Source organism: Phalacrocorax carbo, chromosome 1 (genome assembly GCF_963921805.1).
Source record: "Phalacrocorax carbo chromosome 1, bPhaCar2.1, whole genome shotgun sequence".
NCBI lineage: Eukaryota > Metazoa > Chordata > Aves > Suliformes > Phalacrocoracidae > Phalacrocorax > Phalacrocorax carbo.
In genome coordinates this window covers 100,736,635-100,755,088 of record NC_087513.1, presented here as the reverse complement: position 1 = coordinate 100,755,088, position 18,454 = coordinate 100,736,635, and the positions used below count along the sequence as shown (strand labels likewise).

Below are 18,454 nucleotides of genomic sequence, written 5' to 3'. Positions count from 1 at the left end.
CATCCTCAAATCTGCAATACAAGCAAGAGAACTGCCATAGAATTACTGGTTACCCCAAATCATTACTTTCAGCTTAAATTTGAAATAAATATCCTGGGCAGTATTGAAAATCTGAGTAAACATTATGTACAGATTCATTGCCTGTGGACGAGTCCATATTCTATACACTTATCAAAAACTGGACAGGTGCCCCACCACCCCCCATACACACCTAACTCCAAACCTATGCTGTACTGGCCAAATATTGTAGAGTCAAATATTCAACATAACAGCTACAAATGTTTCTGGAATACTATTACCTATGTTTATGCCACAGTCAGAAAGATTTTATAATGTAGGGTATGGACCACAGCCAATGTTTCTGTTTTTCTACTCTCAAACACACATTGGTGCCCTTGGCACCATTTTTTGGGAAATAGTACAGGACTGTTAAGGATGTTCCATATTTAGGCTAATTAGGTATTTTATATAACCTTCTTTACATTACAGGAAAACCCCAAAGAACAAGGGGAAACAAAACACATAAGCAAAAATCACCAAGTCAAATAAACCAGGAAAGGTCTTTTAAAAATGAGGAAACCTTACTTGCAGAAGTAAAACCACTGAACTAGTGAGATATAAAAAGGACAAACATTCAAACCTTTATTTAGCCCATAATATGGACAGAAATAAGCTCTTCAGACTTTTTTTTTTTTTTAAGTAGATCTACAATACTGAATTTATTTCTAAATGCCACATCTTTAACCTCTCTTAACACTTAGATCTAAACTGCATCTATCTGTAGTCAGGAGACTTCTAGAAAACCTTCCTTCAAGTTATATTTCTTTGCAGTTGACTTCATTGATTTAAGGTAGTTGCTACTAGAGTTTTGCACAAAGTTTTGTCGGGGACACTCCAACCATCCTTAGAAATGACGGTCATTTGTCATACAGTCAGCAGAACTTAATCAAGGTAGTTCTGTGTACACACACCCCCCCACAAACTTTAGCATATTTAATACTAAACTATAGAACTTACTTTTGTCCATCTGCAGATTTTTTCCAGCCTCCTTGCAGATCGTGTGAGATATCTTTCCCAATATTATTTAAGATGGCATCATCTTTATTTACAGAATCATCTTTTATTCTAGCTGTAGAACAGATAGGCTCTTCATTTTTCGGCCACTTGGGCTGCAGGTCCTCCAGAAGGGTATTTGTGTTCTGTAAATCCTTTTCACATCTGTTGGGTTCATCTTGGGAGGTAGAGGGTTTAGATTCTACCAAAGAAGATTTTGTTGCAATATTAAATAAGCTGCCAAGAAAATGAAAAAAGCCTTCTCGGGGTTGCTTGTCTTTATCTGCTGTTTTGATGACAGGAGTCAAACTAGGAAGGCTATTAGCCTTTTTCAGCTCCTCCTGGATTTCAGACTTGCTAAGTTCTTCTGTGGAATGGTTCTTCTCTTCATTTTGACAAACCTAAGATAAATAAAAGAAGCACATAAAGATGATGTTCCCTGTCATTTTTGCACATTCCCAAATTCCTTAATTTTAATTTGCTCCTATGCATTGTATTCCTTTCAGGAGATCTGTTGTTGAAAGGTTCATTTTAAGATCAAAGCCCTGTGCTCTCTTCTCCTCTTTTTGTACTAAAAAGGTCCCTATTCTACAAAAAGCCAAAAGGGCTACATAGGCTAGAAGACTCATAAAGCAGCTGCTGTGCAAGCGAAGTACAGAAGGACAGATGGAGAACAATTGCTTCAACTGGCAGAGAAAACCTGAGGAAGAAGCAAGGAACAATTTTTCACACTTCAGACTCTAATCCACTCAAAAAGCACAGGTCACAAACAAATCTGTATGCACTTGTGAGATGAACAGTTTCCATTTTGCAAATATACACAAAAACACCACAGCAAAACGCAAACATACCATAACCTTAAATGTAGGGTAACCTGCACTTGTAAAAAACCCAGAAGAATCAAGAACATAATTTGGACAAAACAAACTCAATTCACATGCCAAAGATTATTCCTACTCACTATCTTTAGCAACCCTATGTTGCACCCTTTGGCCAGCTTTCCCTCAACTCCATAGGCAAATAACTGCCCAGCTCTATTTCCAAATGTACGTGTAGTCTCACACACCTCCACAGCCTACCATGCTCAAATCACATGCTTTTCCATACAGCCAAAGTCCTACACACAGCACTACCTTCTGAACTGCCTACTGGCTCCATCAGCTAACTGAAAATAAGTAGTACTAAGGCAGGGCTTCACCTCATTTAAACCACCTGTGTTCATTTCTTCCCTCAACTCAGCTGAGCATCTACCCCCAGGGGCAAGATAAACTCTATTCCTCACCAATTTACACCCTTGAATTTATGGATCCAAGAACTGCTGCCCAAGCCCGTGCGACTTCTGCCAAGACCACTGGCCCTAAGAGATGATGCAAGTTCACTGGTAGGCTTCACAAACACCACATGTAAACAAGTTTTCAGCTTCACAATCTGCAAATGCTTTTTCCCTGGACTAAAGTCTTCTGGGGACCACCTTCCCTCCATCCTCACCCTTCGTAGTGGTGCCATATGCTATTGCTGCCAATTTTAGCTTTACAGTACAATCCTTGTAATTTCAAACCTTGTTTCAATCCAGTTTATTAAAACAGAATAAAGTTACCCCAGCTTTTCTTAGATGAAATCTATTCTGCTCAACAAGAATGGGAAAGGAGAACACGAACAAAAAGTCCTATGCAAATTTTAGTAGTGTCAACAATATCTTTGGATAAGAGTAATTGTTTCAAATTGGATAACAACTACCCATCCAATCTAAACAGAAAGCTACTATTTTCATTGGGTCACTAATCCTATCTCAACTTGAAGATCTATGTTTCAAATAACCTAAAATAAGCAAGTAGGCTTACTTGTTAATAGCCCATCTAAGACCATGGTAATGATGAAAAAAGTGTTTTAATGAACTCTAATGCTTGGAGAACAACAATTTCTTAAAAACTTGCAGGTTATACTTAGTGATACTGGAGCAGTAGTCTTTAATCTTCAAGCAATATTTTTTCACCTTTTCATACAAATAGTAGATGCAACTGCTTAACATTAAGTGATCCAATGTAATGATAAGGTTGAGTGTTTATGGGTAATATCAGGGGGAAGGCCAATAAGGGAGACATCCTGGTGGGAATCCGTTATAGACCACCCAACCAGGATGAGGAGACAGATGAAGTACTCTACAAGCAGTTGACTGAAGTCTCAATCTCTAGCCCTTGTTCTTGTGGGAGACTTCAACTTACCAGACATCTGCTGGAAATACAACACAGCAGAGAGAAAGCAGTCTCAGAGGTTCCTGGAGTGTGTGGGAGATAACTTCCTGACGCAGCTGATAAGCAAGCCAACCAGGGGAGGTGCACCACTGGACCTGCTGTTTATGGACAGAGAAGGCTTGGTGGGTGAGGTGGTGGTCGGAGGCTGCCTTGAGCTCAGCGACCACGTCATGATAAGAGTTTTCGATTCTTGGAGAAGTAAGGAAGAGGGTCAGCAAAACCTCTACCCTGAACTTCAGAAGGGCAGACTGTTAAGGAAAAGATTGTTAAGAAAAGATTGTTAAGGAGTCTGGTTAACAGAGTCCCTTGAAAGGCAGCCTGAAGGGCAGTCCAAAGGAGTCCGGGAAGGCTGGATGTTATTAAAGAAGGAAGTCTCAAAGGCGCAGGAGCAGGCCATCCCCATGTGCCATAAGTCGAGCAGGCAGAGGAGAAGACTGGCTTGGCTGAACAGGGAGCTTTGGTTGGAACTCAAGGAAAGAAAGGAGAGCTTACCACCTTTGGAAGAAGGGGCAGGTGACTCAGGAGGACTACAAGGATGTTGTGAGGTTATGCAGGGAAAACATTAGGAAGGCGAATGCCCAGCTGGAACTGGCTGCTGCCATTAAAGATAACAAAAAATGTTTTTATAAATACATCAGTGACAAAAGGAGGGCCAGGGAGGATCTCCCTCCTTTGTTGGATGCAGAAGGTAACCTTGCCACGAAAGGTGAGGAGAAGGCTGAGGTACTTAATGCTTTTTTTGCCTCAGTCTTTAATAGTCAGACTGGTAATCCTCAGGGTTGTCAGGCTCCTGTGCTGGGAAATGGAGTTAGTATGCAGAGTGAAGTCCCAGTTGTTGAAAAGGTGGCAGTCACCAACCTGCTCCTTCACCTGGATGTTCACAAGTCCATGGGGCTGGATGGGATCCACCCGAGGATACTGAGGGAGCTGGCAGAGGAGCTCGCCAAGCCACTCTCCATCATTTATCAGCAGTCCTGGTCAACTGGGGAGGTCCCAGATGACTGGAAACTAGTGAATGTGACGCCCCTCTACAAGAAGGGTTGGAAGGAGGATCCGGGGAACTACAGGCCTGTCAGCCTGACCTCGGTGCCGGGAAAGGTCATGGAGCAGATCATCTTGAATGCCATTATGCAGCACATGCAGGACAACCAGGGAATCGGGCTCAGCCAGCATGGGTTTATGAAAGGGAGGTCCTGCCTCACTAACCTGGTCTCCTTCTATGATAAGGTGACCCGCTTAGTGGATGAGGGGAAGACTGTGGACGTTGTCTACTTGGACTTTAGTAAGGCCTTTGACACTGTCTCCCACAGCATTCTCCTGGAGAAGCTGGCTGCTCACGGTGTGGACAAGTGCACTCTGCGCTGGGTTAAAAACTGGCTGGGCGGCCGAGCCCAGAGAGTGGTGGTGAATGGAGTCAAATCCAGCTGGTGGCCGGTCACGAGTGGTGTTCCTCAGGGCTCAGTGTTGGGGCCAATCCTGTTCAATATCTTCATTGATGATCTGGATGAGGGAATTGAGTGCACCCTCAGTAAATCTGCAGATGACACCAAGCTGGGTGGAAGTGTCGATCTGCTGGAGGGCAGGAAGGCCCTACAGAGGGACCTGGACAGGCTGGATCATTGGGCCGGAGCCAACGGTATGAGATTCAACAAGGCCAAGTGCTGGGACCCGCACAACAGTCACAACAACCCCATGCAACGCTACAGGATTGGGGAAGAGTGGCTGGAGAGCTGCCTGGAGGAAAAGGACCTGGGGGTGTTGGTTGACAGCTGGCTGAATATGAGCTGGCAGTGTGCTCAGGAGGCCAAGAAGGCCAATGGTGTTCTGGCTTGTATCAGGAATAGCGTGGCCAGCTGGAGCAGGGAGGTGATTGTGCCCCTGTACTCAGCACTGGTGAGGCCGCACCTTGAGTACTGTGTTCAGTTTTGGGCCCCTCATTGTGAGAAGGACATTGAGGTGCTGGAGCGTGTCCAGAGAGGGGCAATGAAGCTGGTGAAGGGTCTAGAGAACAAGTCTTATGAGGAACAGCTGAGGGAGCTGGGGTTGTTCAGCCTGGAGAAGAAGAGGCTGAGGGGAGACCTTATCGCTCTCTACAACTACCTGAAAGGAAGCTGTAGCAAGGTGGGGGTCGGACTCTTCTCCCTAGTAACAAGCGATAGGACGAAAGGAAATGGCCTCAAGCTGTGCCAGGGGGAGTTTAGGTTGGATATTAGGAAAAACTTCACTGAAAGGGTTGTCAGGCATTGGAACAGGCTGCCCAGGGAGATGGTGGAGTCTCCATCCCTGGAGATATTTAAAAGAAGGGTAGATGTGGTGCTTGAGGATATGGTTTAGTGGTGGACTTGGCAGTGGTAGGATAGCGGTTGGACTCGATGATCTTAAGGGCCTTTTCCAACAATTCTGTGATTCTGTGTGTTGAAAATGGAATTATGTGAGGATAGAAATTGAATGGCACTAATTTGTCCTTGAGAAATCCATACAACCTCTATTTTCTTCATACAGGCAAGACACGTAAAACAACTACATTAAACTTTTAAGTAAGCTTTCAAACATGGGCTAAATCAAAACCTAGCCTTTTTCATCCCACCTGCTTCCCCACATACTGCATTAATAGCTGATGCATCACAAAGGGGTGTAGTCACCCCGTAGTATTCAGGGATTTACTACTTCGCAAGTCAACTCTACTCAAACCCACACCTGGAAATGAAGATGACAACAGTGCAGCTTACAAATGTACCACAGTGCTGGCTGTTATCTTCAGTACTAGGCAAACTATCCAAGTAACGTGCAAACAATTAAGTTTATCTCATAGGAACTCAGTACTTTGCATAAGCAAATACAAACCAGAAACAAGGACAAAAAATAATTTCTGAAATTTGATAATACAGGAATGATTTACCATATTCAACTTCAAAGTTTTACTGTCATAGCTTTTTTCCTTCACTTTGCTCAATACCTCAGCATTCTTCAATACCAGTTTTGATTCAAGTGAAGGAGGGCATTTCTCCCTTGTTCTGTGATTAGTATCATTCACACAAATTTGTCAGATTTAAAAAAGTATTTCAGTGCAGGAAGTGCATACAAACCCTATTATTTTCTCTGCAGATAAAACCATTATAGGCTATAAACATTTATATTAATTACTACAATATCTATGAAGTTAACAGCTAATTTATTAGCTATAAAAGAAAATGTTACATTCAAAACTTGTCAACAGTTTACTATTATGGTTTTGTGGGTTGTTTTTTTTGGGGGGTTGGCTTGTTTCTGGGGTTTTTTTTGTTTGTTTGTTTTTTAAAAAGGCATTTGTATTTAAGAACTAGTAGGGTTTTTTCGTATTAGGAACTGAGACTTCAAATATGGCTAAATCTCTATATGTGAAATTCTTCCCCTAGCAGCTCTGAGACATAACACTTGTAAAGACTGTGCATCTTATCTGTAAGTGTAATTCATGCCCAGCATGGAAAGCTGTTTTGTAGTCTCTGTTTCCAGAAACAGACATCTATTTAGGCTTCCCTTCCTCTTTAATCTTCCTTTCGTTACTTAACTTTTGGTAAACCAGAAGACCAGGAAGTTTTAATATGGAAGGGTCCTTCCATACCTTTAACTATAAATAGTGTCTTGCATAAAAAAAAAAACCCTGGAGAACATTTACACTGTGGTTACTTGAAGGTATACGTGGATATTAAGTCCCAACACAAACTATGCAAATCCTTCTTTTTTCCCTTCAGTATAATCAATCCTACTCTCCATATATTCTCCCTTCTGCTCCACTTTGCCTTCGCTATAAAAGACAGCATGAGCTATTGGTGTTTTATCATTTGCCCATAAAATCTCAATTCAAAGTTTGAACCACTGTTTAAGCATTATGCAAACAAAACCGTTCCTGCAACAGATTTTGAAGTTTGCATTTTAAGATAATGCCATATTCAAATTACTGAGATGAAAGCACATGATCTGTAAAGCCAGTAAGCCCTTAACACAGCAGGAGCCTTCAGGCACAAGCACATGATGAACGCAGCAGTATGATGGCAATTCCATGAGGCAATATCATGACAACATTCACTTATTATTCCCCATACCTCTCCCTGATCTCATCTCTGAGAGAAGCCTCCAGCAAACGCTCAGGAAAAAAAGGCAAGAGTGTAGGGTATACGCAAAGTAATCCTTTCCCTAGTATATCCCACCAATTTTCAGCAGTCAGAGCCTTTAGCTGGCCTCGACAGAGCAGTTGCCTCTGCACTGCAATTAGGCTTGAGCAGTCTGATATTCGCAACACTGGAAGAATACCAGTGACTCTTGTATTAGTTACACCGTGTCATCAGTTAAGAAAAAACAACCCTCTTCCAGCGTCACAGCAGTCTGAACAGTTTCTCAGGCTTACCATGCGAACAATAGTTTTTGGATTAAAACCTACCTGCCAGATCCCCTTTGAGATCCTTGCTGATGCAAGGAAAAAAATTTTCCTGACAGTGTTGTCTTTCTGCTCCTTTTGTATGTGGACTGTCATCAGTCTTCCCCTTGCCTCCCCTTTCCCACTCTCTGAGAGCTTTCCTGCTTGTGACATGCTGCATAAAGCTTTAATCAGCTTTTATTCCTTTAGCAGCTCACTACTCAAAGTTTCACTGCACAAGCCCTGGGTAACCTGGCCTGACCTTATAGCTGAGCCTCCTTTAAGCAGGAGGTTGGGCTAGATGACATCTTGGGGTCTCTTCAACCTGAATTATCCTATGGTCCTGTGACCTCACATGCAATGAGGCTGGTGCAGAGGGGAAGCTTGGCAGAGCGTGAAACAAGATTATGGCTTAGATCAGGTGACTGAAGAGACTGCAGTGATAACTGAAGCTGTATCTACAGTGCAGTCTCACCTTGCTAGAGCAGCCACTGCAGAGAAGCTTGGCAGCCAGGGCCAAGAAGACAAGCCCATGATGGCATGTCTCAAGCACGATTCTTATCTGAGCTAATTTATCCAGTGGTAGACTAGGTACATTTTCCAGGCTGTAATCCACTCCTGACTGTAGACATATGCCCAAAGCCTAATTGCACCTACACAGTCAGGCACAGGGCTTGCTACCAGCATGAACAGCCACCCTGAAGTGCAGAGAGCAGCTCCAGTGGCCCAACAGCACCCTGAGGAGGGATTGCTTTGCCAGGTTTGCCTTGTCTCCCATACCAGCTGGAAGCAGCCGCCCTGGTAGCCGCCGTCTCTCAGCGGTCAGGTGGCAAAAGTTCAAATAGCCAGAGGTTCTTATTCAGCAGGGGTTACGTATGTCTGCCAAGAATACAATCTCTTTTATTGCCCTAACAAGTGAATGAAATGAAAACATTAACAGCATTAAAACATGGATCTCCATGAACAAAGAATTAGCTTCCAGCCACAACAGCCAGACATTTCGGGTTTCACTCCCCATGAATGAACGCTCATTACGAAGCAGAAAACTCCAGACAGCCAAGCAGAGACCTCTCATAGACCAGAGACCTCTCACAGATCTGCTGCGCTGGGAGCTGCTGTTGGAGGACATCCTGCATATCGTGCGGATACGCTCATGCACTTTAACCACCCCATCTCACCTGCAGTTGTGAGAGAAGATGGCCAGCCATCAGGATTTTAGGATCATGATTTTAGGATGATGATTGATACACCCCAGGGACCTTTGACAAGCCATTTAACCCCAACATCCCAATTTACTCATCCAAGAAACGGTCACAGCACTACTCCAGCATTTCTGTTTGCTAGCATGTAGAAATAGTTTAAGAGTTTCAGATAAAAGTGTTGAGTGCACAAAGTAGCACATTTAGGCCCTGCTACCTCTAATACTGGAAAATTAGCCATGTTCCTAGCCTTAGCTTTGGCCTTTCAACATAGCTAAGATGGCTGCGTTTCATTTAACAATTACGAGCATCTCATTCAATCTGAACAGTGATACAGTATGTAAATTTGTATGCAAAACAACCTACAGTGAAATAGCTTGAGTTGCTGGCAGACTAGTACAACCCCACAATGAGTCACTACTGCATGTTCTTCAGCAGATTTCCCTCCTCTGGGAAACTAAAGCATCTTTGGTGTCATCTCCCACTTGTTTGCAATGAGTGGGACACACATGAAAAGCTTTTGGTTTTTTAACTACTATGAAGAAAAGAAGTTAGGCGTTCTCAACCAATGGCAGTAATACATATGGAAACCTAATGAAAGAACCAGACATAGTGAGACATAGATTAGGAACCAGACTTATTTAAGAAAATGCAAGGAGATGATGCAAGGGAGTTCCACCATTGTCAAAAACTGTCCAGTCTTAACTAAATAAGACCTTTTAAATAATCAGAAAAAGCAAAACCCCCAAAGATTAATGAAGACAGCCTTGGGGTTTTGGGGGATTTAAGTTAAAGATGAGTTGAATCTCTGAATAATTTGGCTTTTTTATACTGTGAAGTTTTCCTTCCATATCCTCCTTTCTCTGCTTGTTTTGACATGAAAAAAAAAATCAGGTCATGACAACCCCAGAAGAGTAACTAGAAAACAAATGAAATCATGGCATCCTCATAATCAGGAGTAAAAGTTAAACAACAGGAAGAGACTTTTAGTTAAACTGTATCAGTTTTGCATTTTAAAAAATAAACCTATTTAAATTCAATGACTATTTAACATTTGGAAAGATGACTGCCTCTGTTGAAAGTTCAGCACTGGGACTTTAAAAATTTGTTTATCCATTTGAATTTTTGAAACACCTAGGAGTCCTTAAGGTAGATTTAATTTGTCAGATGAGGAAAGAAAAAAATGAAACTAACAATCTCGGAAACTCTAGTGTTTTCCTAAAAATCTGAGGAAGTATCCATACTCACCTTCCCTGACGAGAACAAAAAACAAGGTGGTAAAGGTGAACACTTCAAATGAAAAAGTGTAGGAAACAGAGCTACAATTTGAAATAAAGTTTCTGCTAGGTCACCTTTCTGGGGAATTGTAAACTCAGTGAAAGTCTCTAGAATGACAAAGTGAACTTTAAAATTTAAAAAATTCTGTTTAAACCTTTTGTAGAATTACTTCAAAATTTCTCCTTTCTGATTTTTTTCCTGAAATTACTGGAAAGCTCTGATTAAAGAATCAGTGCTCACTTCTCAGTATGTAACCATTACCTTATTACTAGAAGGTCTAGTACGGAGCCAGAAAGAACAGAATTAAATTGTCTGTCTTATTTCTGTTCTTTCCTCTGAATTATTCCAGTATTACACTTCTGTTGCCTTTTAGTTAAAATGTTTTCACAAACATGAAATAATTTTTATTCTCTTTTACTTGATGATTCCCTGACATTTGAAAATAAATTTAAAAATAAAGGTGAAATTCAGCTTTTCAATGCAGGAGGTCTGCACAAGCAGGCAGTACCCTGGGAATGGGACAAGTTAATGTGATTTCCACCTGTACATATATTCCATTGGCAGGCTGTAGCACCTGGCACCACACTTCCACTTCTCATCTGTCTCCTTGGTGGTTTTCTGTGCCAAACTGAGCAAGGTTTAAGCCCGTTTTTTTCTTCACTCATCCTGAAACAAAGTTCCCTGCTTGGCAGAACTAGAGTAGTAGGGAGGGAAGCACATTTCAGGATCATCCTTTCTGAAAATCTTCAGTATGACAAAGGAATTTATCAGGACTTTATATAGGATCATCTTTAAATGTCTCCCTGAACACATACCGCTGTTAACACCATTAACTTAACAAAGTGTTCTGGGAAATCAGAAGGTGCTATGTACTTTCCTATAAAATTCCAGTTCAACAAAAGTCTACATCACTGCTGAAGAGGGAGAGATCTGCTTTCAGGTTCCACAAGAGAAATCTTGATCATGCAAACTCCAAAAACATTTTGCTTTTATCTTTCATTCATTGTTGGGGGCAGCAACAGCAACACTTTGTAAAAGTAACTCTCAGTTTTTTCAAAAATTCATGCTTGGCAGTAATAGTCCACCTCCCTTGACTCCCAAAAGACAAAGAAACCCTCTCGCTGATTTCTAATTACTAGGTCGAAGATACAGGCATTCAGCAAGCATTCACACACAGGCCGAGAAGACTTTTCTTAGATAACATAGATATGCAATAAAGACAATATAAAAAACCCCCATGACAATATTACAAAAACCCATGCTATATGGAAAAGTATGCAGTTAACTAAGACACTGGGCTTAATTTTGATTTCTAATTTTTTGTAGAACTTATAACTAATTACAAAGTCATAATTAGGGACATTCAGTAAGAACAGCTACACATATTCAGCAAGTTCCTAGGAAGAAAAAACTTACGTGAATTTACACACCAGATGAAAAATGATATGACAGGGAACTAGAGAATAAATTAGGCTGAAAGGAATGTGGCTGGGGAGGTCATGTAGTCTAAGCTCCTACTCAACTCGGCTCTAGTTAGAGCAGTGCTTCATCCAGCCACGTTTTGAGTATTTCCAAGGATAAAGATTCTACAACTTGCTTGGGCAACCTGTTCCAGCATCTGACCACTCTTACAGTAAAAGGGGAAAAGGAAAGAAAAAAAGAAAAAGAAAAATATTTTCATAGGTGACTAGAATTTCCCATGCTCCAACTTGCACCTGTTGCCACTTGTCCCATTTGTTGCAACTCCAAAAAGAATCTGGCTCCATCTTATCACATAATTGCAGCCCTTGCCATCAAATTTTAATACCATGTCTACCATACAGCCATCTTTATGTTACTTTGAAATCAAATTCATGTGAGAAAGCACAGCTACAGAATAATCTCTTCTCCAAGTTCACAGTATACAAGAGTACTTGCCAGAGGACAATTAGCAACAGGTTTAATTTGTAGCAAGGAAGCTTTAGATAGGATGTTAAGAAAAAGACTTTCTAATTATAAAGCTTATGAAATTGGTAGAACAGTTGTTTGGTGAGGTTGCAGAGATCTTAGAGATCTCCATCCCTGGAAGTCTTTGAGAAAAACTTATATAAATTTCTATCAGGTAGATACAGAGATCTCACCCTGGGGCAGAGGAGTAGACAAGGTAACCTTTGCAGTACTTTCTGCCCCTGTGGTTTCTATGAAGATTAAGACTAACTCTGGTTAATCCAGGTGACTTGCACCCAGGCTTGAGACTATGGGCCAAATTATAACATACTTAAGCCATTCACTATACTGAAACTAACCCAAGCACCTATCACTGCTGCTCCTACTACAGTATGGTAATATGGGTAGGAGCTAGGTCAGGCTTGTGGCACATGCACGTCCAACGAAAGCGTTGTGTGTTTTCTTTAAAACTGCACTAACATGACATTCTCCAGCACGTGGCTCACTCCAGTAACAACGTTAGCTTATTTGTAGTAGCTGTTCCACACAATCCAACTAACACATATGTCCCAGTTGTCACCCTCTGTTTTAAGGGCATTACTAAAAGCAGAAGTATGAGAAACATACTTTTGTAGGAAGCACTGTTGTAATATTCCTTTTAAAAACAAAGTCCCTGTAGCGCTAAAAGTGAGGTTAATGATATACTAACATGTACTGGACACTATGTAATGCAGATACCTAGAACACTAAACATGAAGTTCAAGAACTGTTTACATCCACACAACCATCTGTTCAACAATGACATTGCTCAAATGGAGCATTTACTCAGAAAGGACAATGTTTACAGCTCTAATTCAAAGAAACAGGAGTAAAACAAAATCTGTAAATAAATAGTGGTGGGTGGTGGTGTACTTTTTTGGCAATGAATTAATAGACATGACAAATTATTTCAGTAACATTTTGTTGAAAGTGATCAAGCCGTGACTGATAAAGTCAACTTGGCACAGAAAGGTTAGGCTGCATATATTCCTGAGGTGAGTATCAGAGGATCTTTTCCTCCCTGAGCTAAATATTTCATTGCAGGGAAAAAAATAGCAGGGGTAAAGTACAGACCTGGTAACTAAAGTGCTCAGAAGAGCCAAAGATCTACCAGAGCTCAGCACGCTTCCCAGCCCCAGTCACCCAGTCAGCTATAATTTAGATGCCTGACCTTTGCTGCTAAATCGGAGACTTACAGTTCCCCTGCTATTTTGCCCCTGGCCTCCTGCTGAGACGGCCAGTAAATATACAAAATCACAGCATGTCAGTCTACATGTAAGTCTGTGAATATACAAAATCACAGCATGTCAGTCTACATGTAAGTCTATCAGACACATGATAGCTCATTAACTTGGTGACAGACTGACACAATATGGCTTCAACCCCATCCATGTAGGTATATAGATTTAGACATTCCTCACAAAGTACACTTGCCGTAACAACAAAACATTTTTTTTCCAAGCTCATAATAACCTTGATGACTCAATGAATAAAACTGGAATGTCTTTCAATACCATACATTATCCCTTTCAAATGAGACAGTCTCAGTTCTTGCCAACTCTTCAGCTGCATTCTAGTGATCTCTGCACAAGACAGCTTATTTTGGTCAATGTCTGGCACTGGACAGTCTGGTGTTATCAAAATGCAAGTGTGTGTTAGCGGGAGCTGTGATGGGGGGAAAAAAAGAAAAAATATTTTCTTCACAAAAAAAAGGGGGGGGAGCAGTAGGAAATAAATACTTTCTCCACCTCCTCCGATTTGGTTTTTATTATCTAGTATGCACTGAAATTACAACTAGATATAAAATTATAGTGCTAAAAGTACTTGTTACTATGCATATGAAACTGTTCAAGTGTATCAAAAGATTTTTGATCAGCTTAAGAAAGAGAGAAGTTAGACAGGAAGCTCTCAGTACAGTTGAACAACCAGCAAATTCTAGTAATATGAAAACCACACCTTTCTTAGGTTTGTGCCGACTTATAAAGCCTACACAAACACCAGGTACTATTTCGAAGATAGTGTAATGTACACTGTAATGCTTTAGACTTCTAAAAATAGGTCAAAGAATATAATTCAATAAAAAGTTATGACAAGACAAAGAAAACAAATCAGATGTTTAGAACAAAACTTTACAGCATTAATATTGGCACCAACTTTTAGTAGAGTATTACAAAAACACAAGTCCTGAGTAGACTTTACTGCAATGAAGTTAGGTTCAGCAGGAAAGATTCTGAATTTGGGCTTTTTGAAATTAAAAAATAAATTATATTTAGTTTTCAGCAAGAAACACACACTCTTAAGTAACTTAAGCCTGCTATGCTCTCTTTAACCCATCTACACATCCTGCTTGTCCTCTTCATACTTCCCTTTAAACAGTTCCTGGTGTTGAAGTCCTGTCCACGTATGCTAAATGATTCCCCTCCCTCAGTCAAAACCTTCTTCAAAAGAAAAATTTATTTTAGAATTTTCCACTGATCTAACATCGAAAACTAAGATTTTTTTTCTGAATGCAGAAAATTTGCTTCTATTGTAGTAGAATCTCCTCTGGTTTATCAGAATTCTTTCTACCTGCATTTCAAGGCATAAAATCAATAGTCCATGACTTATGGTAACAGGAAGGCATTCAGTGGCATTCTGCAGGAGCTCAGAGCTGACCGAGTTGGCTTGAATCCACAGGGCTTGTGAACAAATGTCACCACATTGCTTCCCTCCTTGATATAGATAAAATACATTCAACACAGAATTGAGGTAGTAACCCTGTTGGACTGAACCAGGTCTTTGTAGAGGCAACTGCAATGTCTCTTCACCTTTGGCGAAGACCAAGCAAATGGTCCCCAGATAATGAAGATCCAACTACACAGACATTGTAGGCCATACGGGAAGACGACCGCTTCCTTATCCATACACTGTTAATGCTCAGTAAATGTAATGCAGGACAGAAATCTCAGAATCAGTTTGCTAAGAAGCCTACTGCATCTCCAAATAAATCTGGCAGATGGGTCAGGGCCTTTTGGGGAAGCAGCCACAATATTATCTGCATTAAACTACTAGGAAAAGAAACAAACAAAAAAAATAATCAAATGAAAGTGCTTAGTGAATGAATCACTAAAACGGTACTGTGCAGGGCATGATGTGATAGCAGCAAAGACAGCTGTTATCACCAGGCCCTGTCCTGTACATAATTATTTATGATATTTGACTAAATCTAAACACAATTTTATAGGCAACCACCACTTTGTGTCAAGTGACATAGGAGAAAGCCCTGATCACAGAGAAGCATGCCCTTTTTTTGCAGTAAAATGCTTACAGGACAAGACAAGCATGATTAACATGGATAACACTGGGGAAGAGAAGCCAATGTATATACTAATTTCAGCAGAAAGATCTCATACAGTGCTTTGGTTGGTAACCAGCACACCTTCAGGCAGGCAAACACTCGCTGGTTAGATATTCATAAATTATATAGAAATGATGCTTTAGAGGAATGCCTGAAACCATTGTTTGATAAAAATACTAGCTTCCTTCTTCATTGGCTAATTGCATGTAGAATTAGTACTAGACTCCCACTTCTTTTATATAAGTAAAGACATGAATTTTGTTTTAACAATGTGAAGCACAGACAGTTTTTCTGTCTTCTGCATGTGTAGCAGTACCGTGGCATACTGGACCCTAACCCAGAATATGGCAACCAGGTGCTACACTGCAGTGCAGGACTACATCTAACATCAGAACGCTAGCAAATAGTCACAAGCAGAGGTGGCAGGCTTTAGCTCAATTAAATATTAGTAAATTAAAAAATCATACCTTCAAAAGTGCAGGCAGAGTTGTGCCTTCCTTTTGGTTGCTCTTTAAATTTATGGCTTCACTCCCTTTGTTTTCAGAACTGAAAAACAAAGATATTTTGTAACACTGAGGACTTGCATTATTCAAGCCTACCTGAGAGCCAACACAGTATCAGCAGTATCATCCAATTTAAACACAAGAGAGCATTAAGTGAAAAGGACAGAACATATCTTTCCAAACCATTGCCCATATTCTGTGCATATTGCAGCTGAAAAGCCATGCCCCAAAAAGCTGAAGGAGGAAGCAAAATGCTTGTTTCACCTCATACAGAGGTTTTCAAACTTAAGCATTCAGAAATGGCACACAGCATTTCAGCTCTTCCAGCTGAAAAAAACCCCAAGCTTTCTGTGCATATGTATATTTTCTGCTCAAAAAATGACACTATAGTTGATCAACCATCCACTACAGCAGCATTCATTGCCATAGCACTATCTGGCACACGTGGCGGCTAGGAAGTACCCTCGATCCTTATACCGAGGGCTGTGATTGAGTGGAACATACTCAGGGCAGATGGAATCATCACAAATCACAGCTACCACATTTAACAGATCTTCACTGAACATACCTAATGGGGGTTTGCAGGCAAATTCAGAAGAAACTTTAGAAAGGGGGTGACAGGCATGTTTTTATTACCAAGGCAACACCCACTGTTGCATTTTAAAAGTCAACAGTCACGTATGTCCTTATTGCTAATGTACCTTAGTCAAAATTTTCTTCAGAGCCTAATTCTTTGGAATGAAGGGAACCACTGCCCCCACCCCAATTCTGAAAATTATCTTTAAGCACAATCCAGCAGAGAACATTTTAATTAAAACATTTATGTTACATGCACCTTAAAAGCAAAAACCTATCAAGTAACACAGAGGATGTTAATGACAGGCATCACTTCCCTCATTGCGTATCACAAGCTGAAGAAAAATAACTTCACGCCAATATATCACGTGAGAAATGCTCAGTACTGCAATGAAATCATTATCACTTCAAAAACCCTATTTCATCAATTTCAGAAATCTAGCTTTGCTATTGACAAATGCACAGGCCCTTATTTCCGAATTTGTATTAAGAGATTAATCAAAAGCTGTTTAAATAAAAATAAAAAATAATTATTTGCACTTTGTTGAAATTCTGCCAGGAATTTCCAGGAATCCTTGTGACAGGATTTAGACATACTGGGTACTCCTACCACTACTGACTGTTAACCACAGGTAAGCATGTTGCAGTAAGACTTCTGAAAAGAAAGGTTTTCTTCCTATTGTGAATTAGGGAGCAGAGTTAAATATATGTTGATATACACACAAAATACAAAAGCCAGCCTGGCTAATTGTTAGCTCCTTCTCAGCTGCTCAGAGACAACATTCTCTGAACAAAGATGAGAACAGAACTCTTCTGCAATTAAGTTTTTCAAGACCTTTCAGATCTTTTCAGATACGTCAAAAGAAAAGCACCATCCTCTCTTTTATAGATCCTCTTCAAGTTGAAAAACATGTACTTTCAGATCACCTCAGGTAATCTTTCATAATGCATTCATAAACACAAAGATGCTTTTTCAGAAAGAGCATCAGACAAAGTCTTGGCTGTTCTTTGCCTCCCTGCAAGACAGAGCAGATGAATTAATATTCTATCCTATTAATTTCCTCTACTGTTAATGTGTTAATGTGTTTTATGAAGATGTCACAATCACTTCTGGGCAATCCGGCACACTAATGGAAGTGCTTCTCAGTACATAGCCTATTTCCTTGCTCCTAGGTGGGTTTTTTTTTTGGTTAAACAAAATACCCTTCTCAGATCTGCATAGCTTTTCCTGATGTTGACACACTTGATGTGAACAGGAATTCCCTGTACCTAAGAGCAGAATAATGAGGTTGATCTCCACCAGATGTTCCTCCTGGCTTCAGGATATCACTCTTTATGGAACTGATCTGCAGATCACAAATGAGATCCCAGCTTTCATTAACTATTGCCAGCACAGATCACCAGTGTCCTATTCTTTTTTTCAGTTTGTTTTGCTCATATTATTTCCTTGACATAATTTTTTTTCCCCAAAACTTTTTTCACTTTCCTACTTCTTGTTTGCATTTCAAATATATGCCTGTATTACTTTCTTCTAGCTAGCCAGGCTTGGACAGATCACGATGAAATTCCATAGTGTACATACCAAAACCGAAAGAATGCAATTCAGCAGACAAGCATCTCAAAATCAACAAGTGAAAAAAAGAAGTATCAAAATTTTACTTTCTTCATAACATAAACCTAAACCTGGAAGCAACTCCCCACACCTTTCCATAGTTTATACTCTAGTGTTTCTACATTCCTGAACCTTTTGCTTTAGGGTGTAGTTCCTCAACATGCTGACTTTGTCAGCAGAACCAGCTTTAGAAATTTCCATGCCTTCCTCCTCAGCCTCAGCTATCCCTTCCCACCCTTAACTCAGCCGAGCAGGGCTCTCAGCAGGGCCATGGTCTCAGATAAAA

At 40.5% G+C, this 18,454-nt stretch overlaps 1 protein-coding gene across 4 annotated transcripts in view; it reads right to left on the bottom strand.

The window, feature by feature from the left end:
- The window catches only part of CRYBG3 (crystallin beta-gamma domain containing 3), a 94,699-nt gene that overhangs the window by 62,912 nt on the left and 13,333 nt on the right, over positions 1 to 18,454 (bottom strand). For all 4 annotated transcript variants that reach the window (XR_010375657.1, XM_064468797.1, XM_064468804.1 and 1 more), the window contains exons 2-3: positions 15,945 to 16,023; positions 1,018 to 1,454 (exon numbers count right to left, since the gene is read on the bottom strand). Coding sequence is in view for 3 of the 4 variants with exons in the window: in XM_064468797.1 (XP_064324867.1) it covers positions 1,018 to 1,454; positions 15,945 to 16,023 (516 nt within the window). In the remaining variant the exon portion in view is untranslated. The remainder of the gene's footprint in view (positions 1 to 1,017; positions 1,455 to 15,944; positions 16,024 to 18,454) is intronic.